The sequence below is a fragment of the Pipra filicauda genome, unplaced genomic scaffold (assembly GCF_003945595.2).
Source record: "Pipra filicauda isolate LSUMZ 115617 unplaced genomic scaffold, ASM394559v2 scaffold10_size6260569_pilon, whole genome shotgun sequence".
NCBI classification, from domain to species: domain Eukaryota; kingdom Metazoa; phylum Chordata; class Aves; order Passeriformes; family Pipridae; genus Pipra; species Pipra filicauda.
In genome coordinates, this window is record NW_024103541.1 from 3,815,780 (window position 1) to 3,835,977 (window position 20,198).

General features: G+C 40.0%; 2 protein-coding genes across 2 annotated transcripts in view; both read right to left on the reverse strand.

The window, feature by feature from the left end:
* Positions 1–38: 38 nt before the first annotated feature.
* LMLN (leishmanolysin like peptidase) lies at positions 39–16,277 on the reverse strand. The gene is made up of 17 exons (XM_027723555.2): positions 16,113–16,277; positions 15,686–15,783; positions 15,552–15,582; positions 14,950–15,032; positions 14,375–14,492; positions 13,479–13,657; positions 12,703–12,808; positions 12,336–12,430; positions 11,372–11,489; positions 10,340–10,447; positions 9,534–9,610; positions 8,286–8,396; positions 7,465–7,597; positions 6,710–6,869; positions 5,769–5,899; positions 4,837–5,047; positions 39–4,232 (listed from the first exon to the last, which is right to left on the reverse strand). Exons 1-17 carry the CDS (start codon positions 16,260–16,262, stop codon positions 4,138–4,140), a joined length of 2,004 nt encoding a protein of 667 aa, XP_027579356.1. The 5' UTR covers positions 16,263–16,277; the 3' UTR covers positions 39–4,137.
* A 2,701-nt stretch (positions 16,278–18,978) lies between these two features.
* PARP14 (poly(ADP-ribose) polymerase family member 14) overlaps positions 18,979–20,198 on the reverse strand; it is a 38,008-nt gene continuing 36,788 nt past the window's right edge. Inside the window, exon 36 of the mRNA XM_039382189.1 lies at positions 18,979–19,265. Coding sequence (XP_039238123.1) covers positions 18,979–19,265 — 287 coding nt within the window. The remainder of the gene's footprint in view (positions 19,266–20,198) is intronic.

A 20,198-nucleotide genomic window follows, 5' to 3' on the forward strand; every position in this document is an offset into this window, starting at 1 on the left:
AAATCATCATCAGCTCTCAAAGAAAAGGACAAAAATAATCAATTTTCTACAGACATTTTATTGATGAACAGTCTCGTCTTTTTTTTTTATAACATACTTTTTTTAACCAGTAAAATAAGTAATTTTTTTACTCCATAAATAACACAAATTAGCCCTTATATCTCAATTCAGCCAAAATCAGTGTAAAATACTTAGTTCTATATTTACATTCTGTACCAAAATAGGAAACACATGTTCAAGGTCAGCCAGTTCTCTCAAAACAGTTGTTTTATCTCCAAGGTAAGCTTCATATTTGAAAGGCAACATTTGCACTTTGAAAGTCTGGTAGTGCTAAGATCACATTATTCAGTGTACAAATAGCCCCAAATCCTGAAGAGCAATACACACACATGAGCAGCACCCACACAACCAGACAAGCAAAAACCGGGGCTTCAATCTCACAGGGAAAAGACCTTGAGCTGCTCAACTGGCTGAAAGTCACTCCCTGGAAATGAGGGGAAGAAAGGACATACGATTCCCTCTCTATTGGAATACAATTAAGCAGAAAGATTTCCAGTACGGGGAGATTTAAAAACAACTGGCCCTCATGAGGAATTGTGGAGATGTCTGCTCTTAAGCGACATAAGTCTTCCCAATTTACTAATGCACAGTAGAAAGAATGAGCTGCTTTGGACTGACAGTCAACGAACGGGGGACATGATTCTCTTTCAGTAATTAACCTACACCAAAGGCCATGACAGTCTCCCAAGACCTCGACTCATTTCAGGAGGAATGAATTGCTGCTTTTCAGTGTGGTTTTACCTGCTGCATTCTCCAGCCAAAAGCTATAATTATTTCTTGTAATTGAAACACTAGAAAAATGTGTTCCTGAAGTATGACTTCCCTTGACTTCTAATTGAAATGCTTTGAACTACTGGGGTCAGAAAAGTCCACAAGACTAATCTGTTTCCCTAAGCAAACACGGAATGTTTTTTTAAAAATTAAAACTGTGGACACTACATACTGAAAATGTTTCTACTACAGGTGAGCTACCTCATGTATCTCTTAGCACAACTTGAAGGGCTCCTGGTGCCCCATTTACTCTGGTGAGAACACAAAGGCTTAACTGGGCTACATTTCAAAGTTTTCAGGATAAGAGATGCAATAGGATAGACTGGCCACCTGCACTCAGGACACCTAACGGAGCTGCCTGCAAACTTCGTATTTATTTAAAAGCAATTCTGATTTTTACAGCATAAACTACACTTAAGGCTACACAACTGATTGGTATAAAGCTACATTTTTAGCTATGTTCTACACTCAAAAATGGCTTATGCTTCCTACTGTATTTACTTTATTCTTGGAAACCTGAGACGCTTTTACTTAATTCATCTTAAGATTTGGAAGTTCACAGCAGGCTAGAAGCTGAATGCAAAGACAAACACAACTGAGGTAGTCAGCTTTACTCAAATATTCTTTATGATGATTACCAGTTCGTTGTCACTTTAAATTGAACTTGACACATTCCTTGGCAGTTCCCACAAGGCTACAGCTGCTAACAGCTGCTAACCCACTGATGGGATACAATACATTGCATTTTTCTGACTGGAGTACTTTCCCCACCCAACCCCCCAAAGTCACGTCCAGTTCTGCAGTTCACAGCCAGCTGAAGGGCTGCACACCAAAGAAATTACGACTGAAATCTCAGATTATTAAGGCAGGAGCAGTTTTACTTCACTGGATTCACTGATGCAGCTACTCAGCAGGTACTGGTGACCCTGACCACAAGAGCTCCCATAGATTTTTCCCTGTCAGTACAAAGCACTACAGCCCCTTTCTTTAATTAATGCATACAATTCAGAAGTAGGTAAGCATCGACTTTCTAAGCCATCTTTCAGTTAATTCTCAGGAAGAGAGATTAAAAGAAGAAAAACTCTCGAGATAAACAACTGTGTAGAAGATAAAAATATTCAATTAAATATAACAAATCTCACATTTACACAGACAGGAGACCAGCATATCAAATACTGAGCACAATAAATTAACACCAGTTAAAAAGTTTAACAGGTATAAAGTTAACCAGAAAGTTCAGACAGTGCAAATATTCCACAGTAAGGAAAAATAACCAGCAATTTTTTTTCAAGTATCAAAAGCATTGTTGTTGAGTGATACCATTTCAACTGTATTATTGCACAACAGAAAAAATACAATATCAAGCTCTGGGACCTAAGATGTATTCTCAAACCTTTATGTTTCCAAGGAATCAATTTACATTGACTGTTTTGTGGACATATGATTAGTGTTCACTTATCAATCTTAGTGTTGCGTAATTTGAACTTGCACAAATTTAAAGCATTAGAGTCCTGACTTGTATTGCTTCTCTGAAACACTGGTTTAAGTCTAGCCTAGGCCTTGTACAATTCAAAGCAAACTTAACTTGCAGTCAAGAAGGGGACATAACCCAGTGCAAGGTACTCTCAACTGTGATGCCTTCAGACAGTTTTAGGTTGCACCTTACTTGCCTCAGCAGTGTCGTAAGACTTTCTTTAAATAAAAAAAACAACAAACAAGTCCAGTAGGCACTAAGAATTCCTTACAATCACGATGGAAGTCCTTTAATAATTTAAAGTTTAATTATAGCTAAATAAAATTTACTCCACCTCCCTACCTTCCATTTTAGAAAGGGATCCAGTCACTGACAATTCTAGTATCACAGCACATTCAAGAAGCAGAGTAACATCATCTTTGCACTTTTTTAGTGCACTGGGCATGTCCATTCCCTCAAGTTTAACACTCTTCCAAGTATGACAACTATCCTAAAAGGACAGACAGTGGATTGAATCACGTGACAGTTTCTTTTACTCTAAACGGGACTATTTGTTATACATTATAAAACCATCCTTACAAGGGTCCTATAGAGCAGCTCTCCTTAGCTTGATATTTACTCCCTTCCTTCCTTTTCTATATTTTCTCATTATTAGTTTTGTAGCAAAGTGTACCCGCAAGTGTTTCAAAATGTCTGATTCTCAACTTATTGCAAAATACTCAAATAATCCATAGTATTTACATGTGCAAGAAAAAGTGGAGGTGGAAAATAAAAAAAAGGAAAACAGATTAGATTTTCCTTACACATTCAATATAGTTTTTGGTCTAGAGACATCATCATGGTCCTGTAAGATTATAGCTGCCATTGCTACTGGTTTGCCCTTCAACAAAAAGTGAGAACATTTGCAGTTATGTTCATACTATTTAAGAAACAATAATGCCATTATTCATTACTTAAGAAACAAACCAACAAAATAAAAAACGATCGTAAATTCTATCTCAGTTTTACAGTCTGGATATCAGTACTGAAACGTATTTGCCCAGCAAATTACTCTGAGAATATTCAAATATTTTATGTATTAAATTTCACAGTAGAACTGGCACATGCTAAATGAGAATGGGATTTCTAGACAGTTGTCTTCATTATCAGTCTGAAACTCCATTTTGTGCATGTAGGTATATGCAAATGAACCCCAAGAATTAGCTGCTTTACCTAGTATGAATTCTGAGAAGCCTCAAAGCTGCAAAATCAAGTTGTGGTGACAACTGCTAACCACTGGTCTATCCCATTAAATTATTCCTTCACCCATAAATTGTAAGAATTGACAAAACAAACAAATTCCCAACCTGTTCAGGTCTGGGTTATTAGCAGTGACAACAACTTATTTTTACATGGCTTTCGACTAAACCACTGAGGTATATTTCCAGTTTGAGGATACTTTGCTACCAGTCACACAACAGACATAACAAAAAAACCAAAACAACCCTCAGTTCTATTACAGAAGAGTTCTTGTTTCAGATCTTAACTGAATTGCCAGGTAGTCTAACACAGTTGGCATAGTGGATCTTGCTACTGAGTCAAAAAAACCAAAGGTTGCAATTCAGGAAAATACTGGCACTTATTGAGATGACAAGGTAAATTTTCCTCCTCTCAAAACTCTGGCTGCTTTTGTCAGCACCTCCCTGACTACTGTCTGCACCAATACTTGCCAGGAGAGATGAGGTTCAGCAGAAGACAGCTTCCTGCAGAGACAAATACTCTGTGCTCCACAGTAAGGAGTGCAACATAATAGTGTATCATCTCGGAACATCTTCTGGCCCCAAGTTTAAACTCTATGCACAGAGAAACAACCCTGTTAGCAGGGGAATTAAGTTGGCCATCAGTAGCCAAAGGGTTACCACCAGGCTGGACGAGCAGGAGCACAAGTCTAAAATAAAAACAAACAAACAAACAAAAAACCATAAAGTTTATAAATTTTATATTTAAAAAGAAGATAAAATAACAAAGAGAACACTAAAAACCATGAAAGAGCTAAAGCAAACTTCTTGACTAAACATTAACTGGTATTTAGTGAATTAAGCTTTTTACCTCCCTGAAAAAGAAAACTGACTCTGATCTTTCGTGTGCTGGATTACAACACTAACACTGTCAATGGGAAGTTACACAAGTGAGAACTCACTTTCCACGAGGTGACAGTTTTTAAGATTATAATAACGATATGGCCTTCAAAACACAGACTGGAATTCCTGGTAAATTCCCAGGCTAAAGCTAGATTTCTGGGATGATTACCAGGAGACATGACATGAAGGAGTTATGTTTCAGACACATTTCTCCTGTGTTAGCCACCATTCTGCACAACCGCACAGCAAAAAGCAGGGCACCTTTGTTATCTTCCTTTACCTCCTACACCTGGGATCTCTGAATAGCCATGGCTTTTCTTTCCTGCTCCCAACAGTCAGAGCTGACATAAATCTTTGAAATTTTCAGATATCGAACATTAAAGTTTCACTTCAGCAAATAAGGCAACCTACCAATGGGTGCAGCTCTTGTTAGGTTAGAAGCTGGAGGGTCCCGCTCTGGGGGGCAGGAGTCACAGAAGTCCAAACAGGCTGGGCAGAGCAGATTCCCAACGTGTATCCAGCCATTCATCTGGATGCTCACAGTTAATACCTGACCTGAGCGGCTGCACAAGTACGCAGTGTCCTTGACCCAAACATGCAGCCCTTGTGGAGAACAAGAAACCTTAAAATAAAAAAGAGTCAAGTCGGTATTACAGTTTATCATAGCGGGGGTTTGGAGGCTCTTTCAATAAGTAAATAGGACATTCAGTAAACACCTGGTACTAGAGCACAGATGAACTGCAGGTATTTTAATGCACTCAGAGCAACTATTCGGTTCAGGAATGCTTTAAAGCACTGACTGTACTCCTTTTGTGCAACGATGCAGATCATCAACTGAGAATGAGTAAAATTTGGCTTCTGCTCATGTCTACTTTTTAGTTGTGCAGCTGTTGAATGTGACACCTTTAGTGAGACAGTCCTGAAGAGAATGAGGATAATGAAAAATAAGTGACATGTGCACAGTGCTTTCCACCTCTGAAAAATCAGAGTGACTGATCAGCATTAAGCTTCAACAACAGAACATTTCATATAATTACTCCTTCTTACCCCAGTGACACTTTCTCTTCAGCTAAGACAGATGATGTCCCTAGCAAGACTGGGAGTAACACACAAGCCATCCCAGAGGTCACACACTTAACTTAGCTAAATTACAGGCTTATGGTTGGAAGATAATTGTTTTCAAAGCATGTCAAATGATCTAGAGATGTGAGGTAGAGAAGATCATGTTCAGTGTGCAGATGCAAAGTTCTAAGTCATAGCTGACATTTTATACCTGGCTTTTCTCCTAAGTGTTACTTTAAAAAAAAAAAAAAAAAAAAGATAAAAACCCAACACATACTTACTTGGTAACATCCACTACCCCAGTCAGGGTAACTGAGTTTCCTCCTGCACTGTTCCATAACAAAAGCAGATTTCTGAATAAGACATACAGAGTTTGGTCCATATTTCTCTGCACCATAGTTTTTGGTAGGATCTAAGGTAGAAGGAATATACTGAATTGCAACTTACTAGAGAAACAAAGTCCACATCAACTTAAAAGCCTATAATGGTCAGTATCTCCACATGCAACTTAAAGTTTACTTTTGGAATATTTCAGACCCTTAATCATCATCAATTTGGGAATTATACCATCTTGAAAATAAAGTGGGAAGAAACACAAGATTTTAAAACCAAACAAACCAGTCAACTAACCACAAAAAAACCCCAACCAGCAAGCATTTTCCATCAGAACTATGCGGTTATGCTTGCCTCCAGGGAGCACCAGCTGTGATTTCTGGCTGCAGGGCAGAGGGTGTGTTTGTTTGTTTTTGATACAACTGCACAGACAGGTAATATCCTCCAGCATTCTGCAGTTCTGCAATACTGAACACCCATGCACTACCCATATTCTGGTAATTTGCAAAGCTCCTTGCCTTGAACAAAAACCCCACAAAAGTGGAAAGTGGAACTATGTTTCAGACACTCAAAAAACAACCAACTCACCCACCCTAACCCTTTGTGTTATATCTGGATCATTTGGGGTTATTATCTGTTCTGCTCTTCGGTGGGGTTATTATCTGTTCTGCTCTTCGGCAATTCTTGCATTAGATGTGGGAGTCTGCCTCCTAGGTGTACAAGGTAGTACTGCTATGCTTCTAACTCCAACATAGTGTTTACACAGCTGGTAGGGTAAAACCTGACTAGTGAAAAAATTCACATCCAATCAGTTTGAATATACAGCAAGTCCATTTCAAATTAAGAAATGCAGTCTCTGCAATATCATATTGAAAACCTGAGTACTGACCTGGTTGGTTTTCAATTATTCTGCAGTCTGAACTGCGTTGAAATTCACCACTTAAATGCCAGCTGAATTCCTGACTAAAGGGACAATAGTCAGCAATTTCTACTGAGCCACCATAATAAGGCAATTCTTCTGTTGGTACTCCATTAAGATTGTCGAAGTACTGCAAAACAAAATACAGTAGTGAAGCAGCTTGTGCAAAGACAAGTGTACAACTGTTTTTAAACAGACCCAATCACTACACCTATAAGAACACCAGCTGTGACACTCAGGAGTGCAGTTAACAGCAACTTACAATACCCATGAATCAGAAAAACCAGAAGTATTTAAGAATATATAAATAATGTAGAGATTCACATTTGTATGTATCACTCCCCACTCCTGCCCCGACTCCCCTCTTTGTAATCAGTGCACTCCTTGAGATGTAAACAGAACACATTTCTTAGTGTGCAGTGACACAGGGCAGCAGACTAGGGGAAGAAATACCCCAAACAAAACATTCTGAGGGATTTCTTTTACACAGCAACTTTTCCATCTGGTATTTGGTTAGATGGTCAAGAAACCTCCTTATTCTTTTATTAATATCACAAGGGGTTTTTTTCAGACTCCTTGGAATAAACTAGGCAGACATTTTTCACATTATCTACCCTTATCTACTAGTTCAGAAGAAAAAAAAACAACCAAAAATATAATCATCTGGCTGCAAAGCTCAACAGTGAAAACACTTCAGTTATTTGTTAAAGTAAGATCCATTATACCTGATATTCCTGAGGTAACTGCTTTGGAAACTTTTGCAAGTTGCACACTGCTACTGCTCTTTGGTCCTGTCTGCAGGTTAACTGCAAAGGATTACTCCTCAAAGTGTCGCAGTATGGACTGATTAATTGCCTCCTCAAAAAAGAAAGAAAAAAAGAAGAATAAAAATCCCACTAGATCACTTCAAATGCTTTACATAAACAGTCTGTCTAGATTCTTTGTTCCCATTCTCCCCTACGCTCACTCAATGACACAAAGAAGCATCAACTTCTTCCCTGGAGGCTAATTACTGTTATTTGTCTGGGTATGACCTTTCAGAATATCAAGCCAGTGATCAAAATTACAATGCACTCACCTATTTAGTTTTAATGACACTGCTTTGTAAACTCTAAAAAAAATATACAAGCAAAACAGGCCCACTATGCAGCTGTGTCTTAGGAATGTATGAGTATTGAAAGGAACAAACAAGGCAGGTTTTGTTTTGAAGATGCCTATCACCTCCCTTTGTTGCTTTTAGTGCAGTCTAGTAATGCAAAATGACACAGGTTGCATTTCCAATTAAAAGGGACAAAATAAGAGGGCAAACACTTTTAGATTAAGTCCTACCCATCCTCTCTGAAGCACAGTCTTCTCATAGTGTAAATGCATCCTACACCCTAAGATGTTTGGCTCTGTATTTATCGTATTGAGTGGGATGCAGTGCAGCATTCCTTGTTCATCTATATCTGCCCCTACTTCTTTTCATTGAGTTACATTTGAAGGACAAATATAAACAAGCACCAAGGTTTCCTCTCAATTTTTTTTTTAAAGACTGTATCCTTACTTTTGCCTCTTTTGGTCAATCCAGAATTTGCAGCTCTTCATTACAAAGTCACAGCCTTTATCGCGTCCCCAATCTAATTTCTCTGCCATGCTGTAATTTGCTTTATACCACCTGTAAAGGGATTTTAAAACGAGAATGTGAGGAATTGCACAATGATTCACGTTAATAAAGAACAAGAAATAGAGGGTTATTCAAACTGCCAAATGTAAATATGCTAAATATGCTCATGTAAATATGCTTATGTAATTTGCTTTTAACAAATATATACCACTAAGGCCAAATAAGACTTAAAAATATACTGTTTATATATGCAACGAGTAAATACGCATGCGTAAGGAAAGAAGTTATCCAAAGGATAAGAAAAAGGAAAACTTGAAGTTTTCCCCTCAACCACTGATAAGAGCCTGCACGGCCCGAGAAACAAAACTGACATCATAACCAAGAAACGAAACTGGGTGGGGACTTTCCTGGAACAAATGTATAAAAGACTGCAAAACACTCTAGAGGGTGTGCTTATTGGTGAGTCCCCTTTTGCACCCAGCGCTGCTTTGCTCATTCATTATCGAATAAACAGCCTTGCTGCTAAGAATCCTTGATTACTGGCTTCATTTATAACAAGAATACAGTTACTTCAAAAATTAGCGTTCTGGTTAATAAAACTCAGCTCAAAGAACTTCGTACTATGCCTTAAGGTCTTCAAATTAAGAAAAACGGAAACTGCATCCCTGCCTGTAACAAAATATACTACAATTACACTGTTTTTCAAGCTCCCAATGAACTAGAAGAAAATTTCATGATCTGCAAAGGAACAATGCATACAGAAAGATGACATTTTAGGCAATTTCTGCTTTCTATCTGCAAGAAGAGCTGGGGAAAAAAAATCAATATGTACTGTATGCAACTAGAGAAGACTTACATCAGGAAAAAAAGTAAACAGACTCTACAAACAGTACTATGCATTGCATAGTACTATGCATACTATGCATACTATGCATTACATAGAAGGCTCTCTACCCTTCCACCTCCAAAATTTAGCTTTTTAAGGCTAAATTAAGAATGGGTTTTGAAATACATGAAGAAAAAATAACATACGGGGTCTAACTTCTTGTTTAGTGTAATGCCAGTTATGATGATTAGCTGCTGTGCTGCAGATGGGTAAGTACAAATGCATCAATTCTAAATAAGATCAAGTACAATGAAAACCAAACACAAATGAACCAAACCCCAACCCCTATTCTTAATTCCTACCCTGTGTCTTCCATTAATGCCAAGGTGATCCTGGAAAAGACTCGATTCTGAGTATGGGATCCAGTCATTGCTTCATTCTGAAAGTTACCAGTTACTATTAGTAAGCCGCTGAAAATCATCACTGTAAGAAAATCCTTCCTATGAAAAGGCATTTTATTTCCAGTCTCTTTTTACTACTGACAATCAAATCCCATCCTCCTTCATAAAAGGTCTGTCCTGAAGCATTTCCCTTCTAGGTTACCTCACTGCATACACCAATGACTAGAAAGTGTACCTCTGCCAAAAACCTAACACAGCACAAAGTTATAAATAAAAATTAATTTAAATGTCAGGAGGAAAATAAGTGTTTTCTTGATCAGACAAGGTTCTGGAAGACAGATGGCAAAAGCCAATGCCAGGGCACATGAACAGAGATGAAGTCAAGGTAATGAAGAATGATCACATATTTGATATATGAAGCAGAGGGCAACAAAGCTGAAATGATTCAAAGGACTATCCCCCTTGCACTAAAAAGGGAGCAAACCTCCTCAAAAGGGTAAATGGCAGACAGAAGTAAGAGACATTTAGTTTTTCAGTAAGCATCTCAAACTCATACTCTGAGACTTAGCAAAAAGGTTAAGAGATAAATGTCCCATTTCTGGATAAATTTAAGTATTTAAGTATTAAGTACTGTTTGTGATGTATTTCAGTGAGGTTGATACCCCTGCATTTTCAAGGCTCCAGTAGGTACGACACTAAACCTAAAAATCAAGGTGGAGGGAACAGACATTCCCACATCCCCTTTCATTCCTAGTGTCAGCACTAACCTCCAACAATCTCTTCTCCCAGTGATTGAGCTCAGTACCCATGCCACCTTGATTTTCAAGCTCCATTCCCTCTAGAATTGGACAATTAAAATGTTTTCGAGCTTCTTCCTAGAAAGAAAACATTTACAACTCTCAAAATATTGAGATAGAGACCCACATGCAGTCCTACTGCTCTATAATTATCTTTTAAAAGTATTTCAGCATTTCATTTTCTACTATTTTATTTTCTTCTCAATGTAAAACACTTCTACTCAGAGGCTGACTAAGCCACCAAGCACCCCAATAGAGAACCTAACACTCTGCCTACTCATCTCCTGGTAATAAATGAGCAATAAATGAGGGGTAATTAATCCAAGTTTGCTCATATACTGTGTTAGATTTAAAACAAACAAAAAGATTATTTGTGGCCAAATATGATTAACACTACAACTTATTTACAATACCAATTTATTACACTTGAGTATATGTTCTTTTGATGGCACAGAGGGAGAGTCAGAGAGAGGCATGGGAAGCAAGAAAGATTTCCAAGAAAACTCGAGGAATTTCTTTTTAAACATGACAAAACGTTAACTATATTATTTTGTAATCAATAAAATTAGAGAAAATATTAAAACAATGCTTTTAAAGAGAAAAGTAGAAAATAGAATGATCTTACAAATGAGAAAAGCAATGACAATGCTGTCTGTTAAAGGAACAGGAATACTAGGTGTCTAAGTCTGCAGGAAAACATCTAAAGAGTAGGATTAAGGAATCTCTTCAACATCAGTTTTGCTTAACCTGTCATAATTTACTTCCCAGTGCCTTCCTTGTCTCTCAATATTAAGTCAATTTATTTATTTCATACTGTCTGCCACCCATTTTCCACTTTGGATCCACTACACAGTCTCAACAGAGTAGGCTTTGGGCCATGTTTTTAGGGAAAGGGTATTCAACGGTAGGTTATTACTTCTTAAAGAGTAAGGAATATTTTATGACTCGAGAAACATGATGGGAACCTTGGCACACGAAGTTTAGAAGTTACTCCACACTTACGACTACACGAGGCGTTACCAGAAGGTGAACAGCGTGGCGCAGCATTTTGCCACCACGTACGTCCCATAACCTCACTGCTCTGTGCACGACTTTATTGCTCCACTGATACAAACCTAGGCTGCAAGGAGAATGCTTTGGTTACAAACCTTTCCCACAAAGACTTGCTACTGTGAAAAGATTTTTCTCTAAGAAACAGAATCACGGATAATCTCTGTGCTCCCTTCAAGCTTTCTAAATTAAAAATTTTATTATGCAACATTTCTCCTTTTTAAGATATGTGTTCATTACACACACAACTCTGATTTAACAAGGCAAAATAAGATTATTAAAAATATGTCTATAAACTCAAGATATATTTTCGACTGTTACCAAGAGGGTAAGAAACGGAATTCAAAATCTCAGAATGGCTATTATAAAAAGGTGAACAAAGAAGGCTCTCTACCCTTCCACCTCCAAAAAAATCTCTAGAAGAACATTTCTACCACATCAACTAAACAAAGAAAAAAAAAAAGCAAATTGCTCATTCTATAACAAGTCAGAAAATTCACACAGCAGACTACACACTTTGCCAGTTCTGCATAACTATAAACCTTGAATGATACATATCTTAAAAACAAACTGCACTGACATTAGGCAGCCTACAGAAAACACAATTCTCCATTTAGAGAGGTGTTCATCAGCATCAAAATTTAGGCACAGGTCATTGTAATGCTTAAGTTCAAGTCTCCTGATAAATAAAATCCTGTCTTAATTTGTAATACATGTGGATAATACAAGTGCTCAATAGCAGTGTAAAGAAAGACTAAAAAACCACCACACATACCAATGTTTGAACATAATACAGGCAAAGTGCTCTAATAATGGAATGGAGTTGGATTTTCAACAGGTAAGAACACATCCTAAAAAGGCAACAGGAAAATATCCTTCAATGGGAGTACCAAGAGGTCCAAAAAACATGTAATACCTTTCATTAAAAGGAGGGAGTCCATCTGCATATCTTGGTGTCAAAGGTTTTCCATCATCATCACGATAAAATGCAAACAGTCCAGCAGAGAACCCCTTCAGGTTAAAAAACAAGCATATGGAAACCTTTGGTAAGACATTTACATCCAAACTCAAATGCCATGAAAGAGTTCCCACCCCAGCACAGATACACTGCAAGTAGCACATACACTGCAAGTAATGTGCTCCAAGGCAAATAACACATAAATTCAAGGAGGCAAAGCAAGAGCTTTCCTCCATCAAACATCCTCCTCTTACAACAAGCTGGAGGCATGTGAGCAAGCAGGCACCAATTTCAGGGAAACACATTTTATAACATCAACTCTCACCAGTGCATGGATGATCTCATGTTTCACTGTAGACAACATGCCAATGAATTCCTGAGCTTGCGTTGAAATCATATTTGGACACAAGTTGGCATATCCTGCTATTGGCCTGGAAGACAGTTTTAAAGTTAAATGGGTTTCAGTAAAATACTAGGAAATTCAAATCACATTCATTTGAAGCAGTAGAAGATTAAAGAAAATACAGACTAATGTGAAAATAAGTCCTTCCAAACAACTTACCCAATAATTTATAAATGTTTTATCTGTTAAGGATTCAGTGACTAGTTTACTGTTGGGATGGGGAGAGGTGGGATCAGCCAACCTCTACACTCAGTGTTCTGCACAGGTGTTAGTGACAACAGCCTAAGAGATCTGAATTTAGGTAAGACCCTACAGAGGTACAAAGCCTGTGACAGCGACTACAACTGAGCTGGAAACAAGAGCCATGTAAGCAGAGCCACTTGCATTCTCCTTTAAGTCTGTGAACACATGACTCCGTGAACACATGAACACATGAAGCACTCCACCAGAAAGAGGATCTTGAGATAAAGTTTAGGCATTAACAGTGGAAGATTAGCTTTAACTCATGTGACTCAACTTTGCAAGTTAAGCACTATTTGATGGCTTTGTGTTTTTACATAAATACAGCACTTGTCTATTTCAATAATGACTCCTACCTTGTTATACAACACAAGCAAACAATTAAATTCCACAACTGAACAATGAAAAAACTTGAAAGCTTAATTAAAAAAAGAGTTTGCAACAGAGGGAATACTTGCCTGTCCATTTCAGCTTCCAGCTGGCAGTAGGCTGCATATGCAATGATATTTTCATGGCCACACCTTTCAGTAGTGAGAGCACTAACGTAGAGCACAAAGTCAGCATCTCGAACCCCTTCTTGGTCAGGCAAGCCAGTGGGCCTGCGGTGCCAGTCACTCTCGTTGTACACCCTGCATTGCTTTGCAATGTTCAAATGGAACAATTAATACACTTTATCTATGATCAAAATTTCGTATGACAATTTAATTAGCTTGAAACTGAGAATAAATCCCATTGTAAAACAGCAGAAGGTAAGAAAACGCCCTATGAAGAGAGTAAACAAAACCAGAGCCAAGGAATAGCTTTCAAATGACTGGCTCTTTTGATTTATCAGACACCATGAAGATGGCAGTTTTAAAAAAAAAAATTAAAAGAAGGAGAGAAAGAAATCTACTGATCACATCTGTAGCTGAATCAAAAATTCATGCAGGCAAACATGTCAGAAGCATTTCCTGCACCATGCTGTCGGGTCAGTGGATAACCTCTTCAAACAAGGACTTAAAAAAAAAAAAAGAAATCAACACTATTAACTGTGTGAAAATCCAACTCGTTGATCAAGGTGAATAACAAGCTGACTAGCAGCAGTTTAATAAGCTTCAAATCTCATCCTCTCTGTGCACGTCATTACAATGCAGGCTTAGAAAACAGTAACTAGTCCAGTATTATTTGACTTTTGGTTCAACAACATAAACTACAGAACTCCCATTAACTTAAGGTGTTCTATTCTGTCCTTCAGATTTAGTGATCTCCCACAAAGAGGTCACTTATGCACAGTTAGCAATATTTACTTTTTCATTAATTTCCACAAACAATAATCTTTCAAAGATTATTTCAAAGACTGGACAGCTGAGCTTACCTGGAGGTGTTCCTCAGGAACTATAACTGGCCCACATCTCGTATGGTCTGCGCAGGCTTTTTGGCAATATCTGTGAGGGTCAGCTTTCCTCCTTAAATATTGGTTTGTCACACATTGCCTTCAATGAAACATGAAAGACAGTCAGCACTGTTTTATTATTAGACCAAAAGTCTAGAATAGTCTGAAAGTATTATACTGGTATTTTAATAAAACTTTCACAGTGAAAATTGTTAGTCACACTGCTAGGGAGGACATAATGCTTCCAGCTGTTAATGGTGCATCCACAGGTTCAAAGAGAGATTAGGAACAGGTTCATAAATGGGGTACATATAAAAGGGAACTGGCAGCATGTATAGCCTTCAACATTTCTGACACAACAAAATGCAGGTGTCGATAATGAAAGGTTGGCAGATTTGTGTATACGCCCTAAAAGAGCATCTGCTACCCCCCTGGGTCAGGTGGTCTGATTCAGGAGGGCATTTCCTACACTCTTATTCTATTCTACTTTTAAAAGCCATACAACACAATGTTAAATATCAAATATAGCAAGTGATTTTCAACAAACTTTCACCTACCTGCTTAGTAATATGGTACTTGTGGATTTGCGCACTTGAAACGTCTTCTCCAAGTAAGATATAGCTTGGGGGAAGAGTTTGTTCTGAACAGGACAAAAAAAAAAATCAAAGTCACCCACTAGCAGTGTAGACACAACTCACCTGAAAGGCACTAACTGTCGACTTACATGAAATTTGCCAGATGTGGTGGTACAGCAGAATAGGGGAAACCCAGACTCCCCAAGAAGTTCAATTACTATCAACATATTGAAGAAATATTTTGTTTCAGTATTCTCATATTTTGTTATTGGAATGACAAAATGGAAAGGGAGCCAGTATTAATTTCAATGTACAGCTTCAAAGAGGCTTTTAAAAACTACATGCACATTTCTTACCGATACCTTTGCACCCTGGGATACAGCAAACACCTGTCAAACTACAGTCTGCAGAACACTGGAATTATTTCGAATAGAGGCATAATCTATACACAAAGCCTTGGTTTCCTCGACTAGAGAATATTAAATGGCTGGTATTCAAAGCTTCTAATTAAATTGACCTTAAACTTAATTTTATGCATATAATAAAATATGTAGGCACAAAAACGGGAAGCAAATATAACATACCTTTATAAGATGTCTTTTCTCAGTCAGCAAGCTACATTTAAAAAACAAAACAATCAAGCTTTAGTTGTAAGGTTTCCATTCTCAGCCACGGAGACAAAAAAAAAAGGAAGAAGCTGCCACAACATTATACTCACTTCTCAACACTAGTGTCATATACAATCTTAATTCTTAGCTGTTGATCCACGTTTCGCTTCGAGACATGATTTTCCTTGAGAGGAACTTGAAAGACAACCTGGCGAGGAGAGGTACGGGCCGCTGGATGAGGCAGCTCAGAGGGGCAGACACAGTACCCCGAGCCCTGTGCTCCTTCTCACCGCGGCAGCACCGCTCCATCAGTCCCTTCCAGCCCCTTCCCGACCCTTCCCTCACCGGGGAGGAACCGCCCCGCGACCACCCGCCGCCGTCACCGACCACACCCGGGGCCGCGGGGCCAGAGCCGGCACAGCCCGCCCCGGGGAAGCCGAGGACGGACGGACCCAAACAGCGCGACCGGGGAGCGAGGGACCATCTGCTGCCCAGCACCCCCCCACCGCCGCCTGAGGAGCCCCGCGGCGGCCGCACCTGGTCACGGCTGGGCACATGGTGGTCACAAGAGGAAGAACCGGAGGGAGAAGGGAGCAGCAGTAGCAGGAGCCCGGCGGTGAAGGCGGCGAGCCCCGGGTGGGAGCGGCGGGCGGCGATGGCGCGCCCGCCGCCCGGCTCGGCGGCCATCTTGGAGTGCCCGTCCGCCGCGTCGCCATGGAGGCAGCGCCGGGGGAGCGGCCCCCGCCAATGGGCGGGGGGGCGGGGCGGCGGCGGCGGGCGCTGCTGATTGGGCGCGGCGCCTCGAGGGGCGGGGCAGGCGGTGAGGGGGAGGTGGCGGGCGGGGCGCGGGAGGGGGATCCGGGGTCTCAGGAGCTCTGGGTTTGGGATGGGCTTCCAACATCACCGAGTCCAGCAGCTAAGTCAGCACTGCTGTGCTCACCACTAAAGCATGTCCCCGAGCGCCACATCTACACGTGATTTTAGCGCTTCCAGGGACTGTGATTCCACCGCTTCCGCGGGCAGGCCGTTCCAATGCTCGACCACCCTTTCTGTGAAGTAATTTTTCCTAATATCCAATCTAAACCGTTTGAGGTTTAAACCAATTAGGCCATTTCTGCTTGTCCTGGCTCTTGTAACCTGGGAGAAGAGACCGACCCCACCTGGCGACAACCTCCTGTCTGGTATTTGTAGACTGATAAGGTCACCTCTCAGCCTCCTTTTGTCCAGGCTGAGCCCCTCCAGCTCCCTCAGCTGCTCCTCACAAGACCTGTGCTCCAGACCCTTCCCCTGCTCCATTGCCCTTCTCCAAACATGCCCCAGCACCTCAATGTCTTTATTGTCCTGATGAGCCCAAAACTGAACAGAGGATTAGAGGTGCCTCACCAGTGCTGAGCACAGGGGGACGGTCACTGCCCTGGTCCTGCTGGCCACACTATTCCTGGCATTCTTGGCCACCTGGGCACACACTGGCTCATATCCAACCATCTGTCAGACAGCACCCCCAGATCCTTCTCTGCCGGGATTTCATTTTTCATACACAGTAGTCTTTTTCCAGCTTCTCAGTCCACAAACATTGTACAACACAGTATTCCTAAGTTTCTAATATGAAAATGACTAAAGAAGCTTCTACCACCAGCACCAGGGATAAAATTCATCTGTGTTTTTGTAGTGCTCCATCTTGTAGCTCCTGCTGCTTTCCAAGGTGTTCAGGTATAATGAGGGCCACAGGAATAGAAAGTGGTGGCTCACTCCGCAGCTCGGTGACAGCAGCAGGAGAAGCCAGTGGATGGCTGGTGCTTTCAGCTAAACTGACTTGCTCTGGCTGCTGCACTGTTTCCACAGTACAGAAAAGCACCAGAAAAAGCAGAGAAGGGAGAAAAGCATCCTCACCTTTTCACAGGGAGCAAAATCTTTTAAACCAGGAGTGGGTTAAACTTCGTTTAGCTTTAAATGGGAATTTATGCAGGACATTCATCTGAAGTGCTGCATGGGCATCTGCTGTGAAGAGCAGAAATTTTTTACATTGCCACCTACAGATACTGTAAGCCCTTTTCCCCTTTCCAGGCAATGAGAACATCACAGTGGGGTTTTAAGACATCCTGACAGCTATTTGCAGCGCAGGTCTTTCTTAGACTAAGGCAGAGTAATTTCACCTGGAGTTTGTATGCACAAACCTGTCACATGGACAACACAGGAAAACAATTTTGTCTTCTAAGCCTTTATAGCATATACTCAAATGTAAAGCAACAGTCTAATTGAGGTGTATTCCTTTGTGTAAACAACTCAGCAGTACAATGTAGCTGTTTAAAATTACTTTTATTAAAACTGTGCATACAGCTTCTGATTGGCAGTTGTAAGAGTATCACCTGATTAACTGCACAGCATGCAAAGATGTACAAATGTCATTAGTTACTTGTTTAGGAGAACTTTAAAAAATTTCAAGTTGTTTAAGCATGATGAATTATGCCCCTGTAATTGACACTGCAAATTAGGGAATAGATCTACAGAAGGGTTAATGTTTCTGCACTGATAAGACAAAATTAAAAGTCCCTGTTTATGGTCTTGAAAATTGCAGAAGCAGTGATTTTGTATGTAGAAGCTTGATGTAGGTAATCCAGGGTACCATGGAGAATTCCCCTAAGAAACAGGTATGAATACCTGTTGAATATGGTATGAATATCAACGTCCAGTAATTTATACCTAGGGAATAAGAAAGTATGCCATAAGAGGGTAAGGGGGGGTGAAACAATGAGTGCAAAGTGAATGTTAAATACTGGAAATTTTTTTTCTTCCAGACTTTCAGCACCAACAAGGGTGAGTGGATTCCTGAGAATGACTGAAAACTCTGCTGGTGAGTGAGGTTATTAAAATCATAGAATCATAGCACTGTTTAGGTCCAAAAAGACCTTTAAGAATCTCTCAGCATGGAGCATTTTGAACAAATCTTCACAGGGAGCCAAGCACTTGGTGCTATGCATTGTCATTTCTAGAAACAGGCTGCTGTACCACTGCTAGAGGCAATGTTGTAAAATGCCTTTTGTACATGGTGAATACTGGAACATGGTAGGTACGCTGACCTACCTTATGCCACTTATTTCTGGCCATAGGTAAGGCAGAGCAGCTGCCTTTCCTACCACTCTCCTCTGCCATGCACAGGAAAAGATTGGAGCTGTTCTCACAGCTCTTGCCTACATCTCTGCATAACTGAATTTGAAATGTGAATATTGAAATAGCATGTCCAAAAATACTTGCTTATGTTCGTCCTCGTTGAAGACATTTAAACACATGGATAGATCAATAACTACCTAAAGAAACCTAAACATAAACAAGAATAGAGAATTGCCCTGTTAATTCACACATGTGAAAAGGCACTAAAATTTTCCAGACTATTAAGGTTGTTCTATTATTTGAAAGTAATAAGGTATTCCGGATATGCCTGAATGTCATTAAAAATGACAAACATTGTTGGATTAGACACATTATCAACTACGCTGTCATACAGGTCAGTAGGATCTGCTGGGTTCTTTGGTGGTGGAGTGATTAGTCCAGCCTTCCCAGCACAGTACTCCCCAGTGAGGACCCGAGCCAAGTACATGTGTTTTTTGCCATTCACATCCGGAACAGAATACTGATTCTGAGCAGAATAACTTGCATGAGCAGCAAAGTAGGTTCCGTTTCCAATGGCTGCAGCTGTTTGGAAGGACAACATTTTCAAATAGAGTTAGTGTTCTTATTCTCATAGGAATCTCTAAAGCTCCCCCCTTTTTTTTAACTCTGCAGATGTTATAAATTTAGTGAGAGTTTTAAACAGAAAAATCCATAATAATCCTTTGTATCAGGATCAAATACGAACCCACATAGATATCAGGTTTGTATCAGTGCCCAGGTTTTGACTACCCCCCTTCCTATGGGGAAAAGGGCTTCTCTATCTATTTAGCCTTGTTTAGCCTGCAATCAATCAAATTTCAATTCTTCAGAGACTTTTCTACTTAAAATTACTATATAATTGCCATTACAGTTTTCTAGTCACACTTCCCAGCAAGTTAGAGGAATCACATGTCTTTGTCCGAGACAAACTTCTTTTTTCTGACACTGGTAGAAAGCTGTTCAAGACACACAGGTCCTTCCTGTCTGGCTGCTCTGACGTTTGGATACTTTTGCTTGGCTACCCAGCCTGACAGAAGGGAAGCTGCCTTTCCAATCGTAAATCATGTCTGAGATGAAAAAGTGGATGTCAATACTGACAAACAGAGAGAGGACATGGGGATCTAGCGCTCTTACTTTCTGAATAAATCCAACCTCCTGACAGGAAAGTGAAATTACATCTCCACTGGTCATGTTTTAAAAAGAAATTGTGGCTCCCATTCCTACCTGTGCACAACCTGACGTATTTTGTGTATGCTGGGCTTCATTTATTCAAGAAAATCTCAGTGTAAGGACCTCCAGAGGATCCGGGCAGAGAAACGTCTACTTTTGGATCCAGACCACACCAAAGTGTCAACTAGATCTGAGTTAAGCTGCCCAGCTCACTCAAGATCAAGTCAGCCCTAAGCATGTACAAAGAAGTCTTAAGGGAGAAGACATTAAGAATAGAAATTAAGGACTTTTGAAGTAAGGTGATGA

What these genes read in the sequence shown, in the direction of transcription:
- LMLN (XM_027723555.2), bottom strand. Translation starts at nt 16,262, where the DNA reads ATGGCCGCCGAGCCGGGCGGCGGGCGCGCCATCGCCGCCCGCCGCTCC. An exon ending in TTCCTGAGGAACACCTCCAG is followed by an intron (nt 13,658 to 14,374) that starts GTAAGCTCAGCT and finishes AACATTGCAAAG; the next exon opens with CAATGCAGGGTGTACAACGA. An exon ending in AACAAGAGCTGCACCCATTG is followed by an intron (nt 4,233 to 4,836) that starts GTAGGTTGCCTT and finishes TTTTTATTTTAG; the next exon opens with ACTTGTGCTCCTGCTCGTCC.